A 9,064-nucleotide genomic window follows, 5' to 3' on the forward strand; every position below is an offset into this window, starting at 1 on the left:
CTATATCTCTCTCTTAAGAGGGGTTAGTGCCTCAATCTTCCTTGTAATTACATGCAGTGGTTAGCACAACTCATCGGCTACATCCCAAGAGAGAGCTCATCCCTGCTGCAGTTTCCAGTAGATGAACACTCACAGAACCAGTCCTTCAGAGAGCTGCTGTCTCCAAGTGTTCAGGCAGATAATGAGCCGATTACTGTGCCTGCTCCTGCTGCCGACGGCGAGCTCTGTGCACAGACACGCTGAGCATCACCAGTTGCTGCAGTTCCAGTTCCTCCCTTCTCTCTACCCCTTCAAACTTGGCAAAACTCTGCACAACCAGTCCCTCCCTAGGGCAAGAACTTCCAGATTATTGACAGAGCAAAAAAAGGGAAAACCAAACCTTGTCAAAGCTTGAATATAAAAATCCAGTGATGAAACAGTGACACAGAAATGGTGGTGAGGCAGATCTCAGATGCTGAGCATGGCTTTGGCATGTCAGGGACAGAGCTGCTGTGGGTTTTTATGCCTCTACAGCTGAGAAGAAGGAATTACAGCTTCCTCATGTGTGAGGCTTTTCTAAGTGAACAGCAATAGCTGAGATTGCAAAGTAAAACTAAAGTTGTGCTTTGGAACAACTGCTATATTTGAATGTCAGATTCTTTCTTTGAAAGCTATAAGATACCACATTCCTCTCCAGGGAAAGTGAGCAGGAACCTGTCTATGCAGGGAAAATGTTTGCAATAGCAACTGCCTACCAGTTTCCTATGCAAACACGCCTAATCCATACTTCAAGCCTGGATAAAACTAAACTATCTGAAGGCACTCTGCAGAGGACAGCACTCTGTTCACAACACTACAACACCCACACACAAACCAGTGCTTGCTTTGCAGCAGTAACCCCATATAGATGAACACTAACATTCATCCAACATGTGAAGGAAACAGTTTTAAAAAACCCTTTAACTACATTAACTGAGAAACACCACTTTTCAACAAGTTGTACATGTTCAAAACTTAAATACCACAGATACCTGCCATGGGGAAAAACTCACAGGCAAATCACTGACTGAGGCAACTCCAGAGACTCAACAAAAGCCTTACAGCAGAGCAGACAAATTTGCCTCATCTTGTCTCTGATTTCTAAGAGCTTCAATGCCAGGGCAAAATGTACACCAGGTTTCTGGCTGCTGCTGGTTCACTAGAGGACAACCTAATAATGATGAGCTCCTTTGGGTTACACAAAAATGGCCCATACTGAAACTGCTGCTGCCAAATCTGGCTGGTAGGCCATGCTGGGATTGTTGCTCTGTGTGTGCTGGGCCTCCTTTTTAGAGGTACAGATGGATTCCTACAGAATCAAAGCTCCAAAAAATTTATCCTGCAGTTGATGCCAGCCTTTGCAACTATAGAAAGAAAGAGACAGAAGCAAGGGAGATTTCCAGGCAGACATATGGCATTTTTATAAAGAAAAAAAACTATATCCACTGCATTGTGCTCTGCCACAGAGAAAACCCTGCCTGTTGCTGCTGGGTTCCACACAGGCTTCTGTCATGATATCATGGGGTTTTTTCAGTCCAGGAAGTGCTCTGAGGTACAGAACGATCTGTTTGCCTTGGTAACATGTGATTTATCAAATCATGATGGAGGAATCCATCTCATGTATAAGCAGTGGCCAGGAGCACAAGACAATCATCAGCTCAAAGCCACAGCAAAGCACAGGCTACAGCTCTGGCAAGGCAAAGAAAAGGAATAAAACAGCTTCTCAAAACCCAAGGGAGTCCTTGCCTAATATTTTTAAGGCAAATAGAAGACAAATAAAATCTGAGCTAGCAACAGAGCTAATTTCTGGAGCTAGGAAGCAAATGAGCTGTGGCAAGAAGCAGAACAGCAGAAAACAGCAGAGAATTAATTACAAGTGAAGTATCTCAGGTTAGAATTGGAGTTAGAGGCATCAGAGGGTGAAAGCAACAGTTTTCAGTGGGTAATGTTTCCTTAGCATCCTTCAGCCCCACTGGGGCTGGGCCTACGACTCGAGAATGAAAAGTGCATGTGTCTGTAAAGAGAAAAATACACACTGACGGCAGATCAGAGCTACTTAAAAGAAAAAAAAAAAAAAAAAAAAAGAGAGAGAGAAAGAAAAAAAAAATTGATACTCCTCCTAACGCCAGCAAGTGCAGGCTGGCTGTGACCTCGAGGGCGCAGGTCCCAGCCATCCCCTCGGGTGCGATGTGCAGGGGCACTGCCCAGCTCCGGTGTCGGCCCCGCTCCGCACCCGCATTCCCTCCCACCGGCGGCGCCGAGGGATGCTCGCCCCCGGCGTGTCTGCCCGAGTCAGCTGCTCCTTGATGTCAGAACCTGCTCGGGCTCGGCGGGGCGGGAGCGGCACCGAGCGCAGCCGAGCCTCAGCCGCCGCTCGCCGGCTCTGGGAGGGCTCCCTCGTCCTCCCGCGTCCCGCCGGGGAAGCGCGGGGGCGCGGCCCGTCCCTCCGCGGGGGAACTCGCCCAACTTTCTCCGTCCCGGTTCCCGGCACTCGCTGCCATGGCCCCCGGCAACTCTTCCCGCAACTTCTCGGCGCCGGAGGCTCAGAACGGGTCAGGTGAGCGGGGCTCGGAGGGGCTGGGGGCGACGGGGGATGGGGCAGGGACCCCCCGCACCCTGCCCGGGCCGTGCCGCCTTCAGCACCCGCGGCCGGACAGCGCCGGGCGGGCGGAGGGACGGGCGGGGTGCCCCGGGCCTGCGGGACCCCCCGGGCACGCACTGCGCTGAAACTCGGCGGCTCGGGGCCAGCCGCTCCCTGCTGGCTGCCAGGCAGCAAACTCCAGCAGCCCGCAGGTCCTGGCTGCTGGGAAGGGAGGAACCAGCCCGGCTAGACAGGGAGGGAAGCACAGAAAAGATGAGATAGCGCAGGAGAGGGATGCAGAGATCCTTACCAGCCTCCCGTTTTCTCCATACGACCCTGTTTTCAAATCAATAGTTTAGGGTCGGGCAATACAGTTCTCAATGGCTCAAGATGGTGAAACTCTTCAACAGAAGAGTTTATATGGGGTCTTTGACTCTTTCTGCACCAGCACAGTCCTTTAGAAACCAAAAATGTGCCTTAGGTACTTCCTTCTGAAATGCAGTGAAGATGAAGTCTCTTACATATCAGAGTATGGCTTAGTACAGCAACTACCTTAGAGAAAAAAATTAACCCAGTCCTCATTCAGTTGACATAATGCAGCCCCTTTGGCACTTTAAGAAAAAATATCAGGGCAGCCACAGACCTACAAACAAGGACAAATCAATGCCTGAAGTAGCTGCTTAAATACAAAATGTATTGTATTGGATATGCACAAAAGCAGCACTAAAAATTCAGATTCAATGATGTCTCAAGATGAAAGAGACTTTAGAAAAGACAGAACTTTTGAGTATTTGATAGATGTGCTCTTCTGACTCCAGCCTATGAAACACACATGAACTACAGCTTCAAATTAGTGCAGCTAATTCATGCAAGCCCTGCTTGTACAGACAGCATCAGCAGGACAGGTGCTACAGCATTGCACTAATAAGCCCACCCTCACACAAAGCCTTTGGGCCTGCACACATCCTGCTCTGAGGCTGGCCAAGCTCATTCCAAGTGTTACGGAATTGCCATAAGCACTGTATTGATTACACAGCAGGAAAGGGACCTTTTGTCCCCATTTCCGGCTAACCATGTGGCATTTATGTTTCACTCACACTCCTTTCCCGCCACACTCATAAAGTTTGTGGTTAAAAGAAAGGAGATCAGAATTCATAACAGCTCCATGAAGAACAGCAGGATCAGAATCATCATCTTCTAGATTCTAGTCTTCCATCTTCCAGCATTAAGGAGGCTTGAGACATCTTTGGATGCTCAAGAGTATCAGATTTCAAGAGGGTGCTGATGGCTGTAGCTTATCTGTTAAAAATCATACAATAGGGAAATTTCCTTGCATTAATGGGTCACCAGGAGGAACAGGGACGACTTAAACTCCCACAAAAGGTCTGGAGAAGGCTTTTTTGTCTTGTCAGACAAGCCTGGCTTCCACCTTCAGGCCCCTGCTAGTTCTCCTGTGTCTCACTGGTTCCTTCCCAACACCTGCAGAGAGGCTTCTCAATAAAATGATGCAGGAACTGCTTTATTGGGTTCTGGCATTGGCCTTGGTCTTGTTCATGCCTAAGCTGGCTGCTTCCTAATGCCAAAAGGACTGAGCCTTTGGACTGAGTGGCAGCTCATCATGGCCACTTCTAAGAGCGCTGAAATATAGCACACACATTTCCAGCCACGGGCCAGCAGTGTAGCCTCAGTTATCTTGCTAATTCCATCAAACTTCTCTGTCACACCAAAGTAAATGTGGAGAAGTTTGTACTCAAGAATTCCAGAGGTCAAAGTCAGCAAATACCACTTCAGCAAACAGACACTGCTTTGGCAAAGACTACACCTGTAAGTATCTGTTATTCCACTTAATCTAATTGTCAAGATTTCCCTAGGTTCTGTTGGAGGAGGCTTCCCCACTTCTGCTGCTAAGGAGATGGAACAGTTCAGTGACTGAAAGCATTTCCAATTAGCAGCACATTGAATCATCTGCAATTCAATGAAAGGCAGCCTGGGCTGAGGGGCTGTCACGCACAGTCCTTGTAACAGCCACATAAATAACTCACACAAAACCATTTCCTAGAAAAAAACCCCACCAGGTCCCATAGGAGCAGAGTAATGAGATGAAAGGAGATTTGCCTCAGCTGAGAAGGGCTGTTTTAGACTTCAGCACACGAGAACCCTGCAGAAGAGAGAGCACCACCATCACTGCCTTTGACACCACCTCCTGTGCCCAAGAGCTTGTGGCTTCAAAATGTAATTTTACACCGAGGTGGGGGACAAGGCCAATATGAATTTGATTATGTCTGGGGGTCCCACCCCAAAGAGCAACAGTCAAGCATTGGCATGGATAAGCTGAATGTTACCAGGCAAGAATTTTGCCTTGGAAATCCAATCACATCCAGAACTCAAAGACAGCTTTCAGATGTTTTTCTCCTAGGACAATCCCTGTTGAAGAGTCCCTCTGAAACATACTCCCAATCCTTGTCTGACCACACTGGATTTCTTTGTAGGAAAGAAACTAGAGAAAGGGAGAGAGGCAGGGAAAGAAGAGGTAAAGGAGAATGTTCTCTGGCCTAACCTTGGTAGGAGAACAGGGACACAGCCAGGGTACAGTCCCAGATCTCACAATATGGATAAGCATGCAGTGTCTGCCTGCATGGTCAATGAAGTCTGTGTCTCATACCATACAATAGATAAACTACCCAAGAGATGAACTGAAGCTTTCTGACAGCAGCTTGAGTATTGACTTTATCCAGATTTTGGTACCCACAGAAAGACTATTTCTCCAGTGTGGGAAGCACAAGCTGCCTCACCCACTCCCCTAAAAAAACAGCTAAAAACATTTCACTTTGCAGAATAAAATTTACTCTCAACTCTGTCAGGTGCTGGTGAATGCAGAGGCATTCCAGCCAGAGGTTAGTCCCTCAAAAAAGGGCTAGGGAGTTGCAGAGCATGACAGAAGCACATCAGGAGAGCTGAGGAAAGATGCCTGCACATAGCCAGGTTTGGGCATGCTGCATGTACTGAGAGGCAGAGAAGGAAGTGCCAAATCCCCAGCTTAGCCTCTCCAAGTGCTGGAAAGGGTATTAAAAATCATTCCAATCTATGTCTTTGATGGGGATGGGTCCATCTGCAGGACAGGGCAAGAACACTGAATTGTAAAGAGGTTGTCTCTGGGTTGCACTCACTGCTTTGGTTTGTTTTGGCAGTAGCAGAGAAGCCAGCTCCACACACCAATGTGATCATGCCCAGTCTCTTCAGCATCATCTGCTTCCTGGGCATCATGGGGAACCTCATTGTGATCTTCACTATTGTCAAGAAGAAGAAGCTGAGATGCAAACAGACCGTGCCTGATATTTTCATCTTCAACCTCTCCATCGTGGACCTCCTCTTCCTCTTGGGCATGCCTTTCCTCATCCACCAGCTCTTAGGCAACGGCTCGTGGTACTTTGGAGCTCCCCTGTGCACCATCATCACCGCCCTGGACACCAACAGCCAGATCACCAGCACCAACATCCTCACAGTGATGACACTGGACCGTTACCTGGCCACCGTCTACCCCCTCAAGTCCACCTACGTCCGGACGCCGTGTGTCGCGGCTCTTGTCATCTGCCTGGTGTGGCTCCTGTCCTTCCTGACCATCATCCCCGTGTGGATGTATGCAGGCCTCATGCCCCTGGAGGACGGGACCGTGCGCTGTGCTCTCCTGCTCCCCAACCCAGAGACTGACATCTACTGGTTCACCCTCTACCAGTTCATGCTGGCCTTTGCTGTGCCCTTGGTCATCATCTGCGTGGTCTATTTCAAGATCCTCCAGCACATGGCCACCACCGTGGTCCCGCTGCCCCAGAGGAGTCTCCGGGTGCGTACCAAGAAGGTCACCCGAATGGCAGTCGCCATCTGTTCTGCCTTTTTTATTTGCTGGGCTCCCTTCTACATCCTCCAGCTCGTTCACCTGGGCATCGACACCCCATCCTTGGCCTTCTTTTACGCCTACAACTTTGCCATTAGCTTGGGCTACGCCAACAGCTGCCTCAACCCCTTCCTCTACATCGCCCTCAGCGAGACCTTCAAGCGCCAGTTCTTGGTGGCCATTCGCCCCGCCAAAGAGCCCTGTCGTAACAGCAGCTCTGCCAACAACAACAGCATGACAGAGGCCAGCGTGTGCCTGAAGCTGGCACCAGAATCCACTCAGCAGACTCAGTTTCAGGAGGACTTTTCCCCACGCTCACTGCCAGTGACTGTGGGTGTTCACTAGGGCAGAAGAAAGCCTCTGGATCTGTGATTTGATGGAGGAGCAGCAGCTTCAGGCAGGTCTTGGAGACGCCTATGGACTACAAACTTCCACCTCCAAAATGCAGGTGCCTCCTTTTTCCATTACTCTGTTCCTGCACTGCTCCCAGCCTATGAGATGCTGTGTGCTGCTGCTTTTCACCCTGCACCGGAGGACTCTGCCACCACTGGGCCCCCAAAGAGGATGAATGCAAAAGAGAAAAAGGACAGAAAGAGGATTTCTGGAGGGAATATTCACCCTACAAGAGTAAAACCTCTATCAACACCGCCCAATAATTCCTCACCTCTTGGCCCAAGAGTTCTAAGCAGCTTGTCAACATAGAGCTTCTTCATTCAAACCTTGAACCTCTGAACCACAATGTCATATATTTTTTTTTTTATAAGTAATCTGCAGACTTTGCTGGCAGTGCTGATATCCAGCACACAGTGGAGAGATCTTGGGGACAGAAGTCTCACCCAGCCCTGTTGCTTGGCTTTTCAGTCCAGCCCCATCTGCCTCCAGTGAGCTGTATTGTTTGGCAACCAAAACATTTCAAGAACTGGCTCATTTTGATGCTAATCCTAAATATTTCAAGCAAAATAAGACTCATAATAATCACACTGCTTCAAGGGACTGCAAGGAATTCTCAAAATTGCTGCTGCTAACATCAGCTTTGTGGTTTTTCATGCCAATGAGCAGATTTTCACAGTGCTAGCTCTTCATGTCACTCTTGTGCCTCATGCACGGCCATTGGGGAACCCCTGGCAGAGGGTTTTAAGCAGGACTAAAAATCACCATCTGTGGAGCGAGAAGCTGTGAAAAAGCAGCTCAGGGGAAGCAGAGTTGCTTATGCAGCTTCCTCAAAAATAACAAATGCTTTACACAAAGTTAAAAGAGGGAAAATTAAATGTCTGTGTGTTGTATATGCAGCTTTAACAGTCGGAGGTTAGGAAGTAACTCTGCTCATTATAAAGTAGAGAAAATACAGCAGAAATCAGCTCAAAGCAGGGATTACACCGACAGCCTGTGCTGGGCTCCACAGGGACCACGCAGGCATTGTTCAGCACTTTGTCAGACATGGAGGGCTGGTTACTGTAGATGGATTTAATTTAAAGAATTAAAAAGATCAAACAGTCCAAAGGAATTTGTTGTACCACACTTAGGGTTTCATGCCACCAGCCACCCATGATATGCTGAGAACAGAATTTCACCCTTACTCAGCTCCAAAGCAAAACTGTGACCTGCACAGGATGTCCTAAGCCACACACACTCACACACACTCACAGGTGCCTTTAATGTACCCACATCACACTTGTAAGTGCATTCAAGTACAGCCAATATTTCAGCCTACACCCTGTAGAGAACACACAGCCATTCACTCACCTCTGGTGATCAAAGCAGCCAGGTGTGCAACACCAGCACCTCTGACACCATCAGATGTAGCACGTTGCTTTCTGAGTCATTGTACAAACTCAGGACAGGGTCTCTGTATTTTCTTCCAGGCTCTGTCAAAACCAGCACATCCAGACCGTGGCTGAGATTATCTTGTGGATGTTTTTCCCGTGTTTCCCCAGCCAACAAAACCAAACACCTGCAGAACTTTCAAGCTTTATGGCTCAAAAGTCTTTGCTCCGTTTTAACTGCCAGGAATTTTCACCTGCTGTTTTTCATGGAGCTGCTTTGCTCTTTGGTCAGTACTCTCCCTGAAGGGCTCAGATGGAGCAAAGGTCGAGGAGGATGTGTGCTGTGCCAGCCAGACTTGCCCTTGGGACAAGGGAAGCTATTGTGTTACCTTTCTCCCATGAAGCAGGGAAGGGAAGAACTGGCACAATTTTCTGGGAAAGGAGGTGGTAATGACTGGGTGGGTGTTTCTTCCTCTAGTGCCTGCCATAAGGAAGGTATGAGAAGTGAAAACAGCCTGAGTTATCAGAGCTCTCTCAGAGAGCAGTACATTGAAGATATTATCTTGCTTACCCAGTAAAGGTGTTTATGGTTGAACGAGTCTGTTCCCATCTGAAGTGAGTCGATCTGACCGGTGTGGCCAAGCCATGTGCTAAAAACCACAGGGACAAGTGGGCTAACCACCAAGGGAGGCCACTCCAGCACCAAGTGGTGCAGCACTGAGGAGGGGTTTTGTGGAGCAGACCTTTCTCAGATCTCATCACACTGAAGTCAACACACCAGTCCAACACTGACCACAACACAGACACCTT

The 9,064-nt window shown here is 48.7% G+C and overlaps 1 protein-coding gene across 2 annotated transcripts; it reads left to right on the forward strand.

Moving 5' to 3' along the window:
• The first annotated feature begins 2,442 nt into the window (after positions 1-2,442).
• LOC103819996 (melanin-concentrating hormone receptor 1) lies at positions 2,443-8,707 on the forward strand. Of its 2 annotated transcripts, none has more exons than XM_030232041.2 (2): positions 2,443-2,575; positions 5,791-8,707. In XM_030232041.2, exons 1-2 carry the CDS (start codon positions 2,518-2,520, stop codon positions 6,834-6,836), a joined length of 1,104 nt encoding a protein of 367 aa, XP_030087901.1. In that variant the 5' UTR covers positions 2,443-2,517; the 3' UTR covers positions 6,837-8,707. The 2 variants fall into 2 exon arrangements, with proteins under 2 accessions (XP_030087901.1, XP_009092849.1); XM_009094601.4 differs by having other exon boundaries at positions 2,463-2,575; positions 5,788-8,707.
• Positions 8,708-9,064: the final 357 nt, after the last annotated feature.

Source organism: Serinus canaria, chromosome 18, assembly GCF_022539315.1.
Source record: "Serinus canaria isolate serCan28SL12 chromosome 18, serCan2020, whole genome shotgun sequence".
Taxonomy (NCBI): Eukaryota; Metazoa; Chordata; class Aves; order Passeriformes; family Fringillidae; genus Serinus; species Serinus canaria.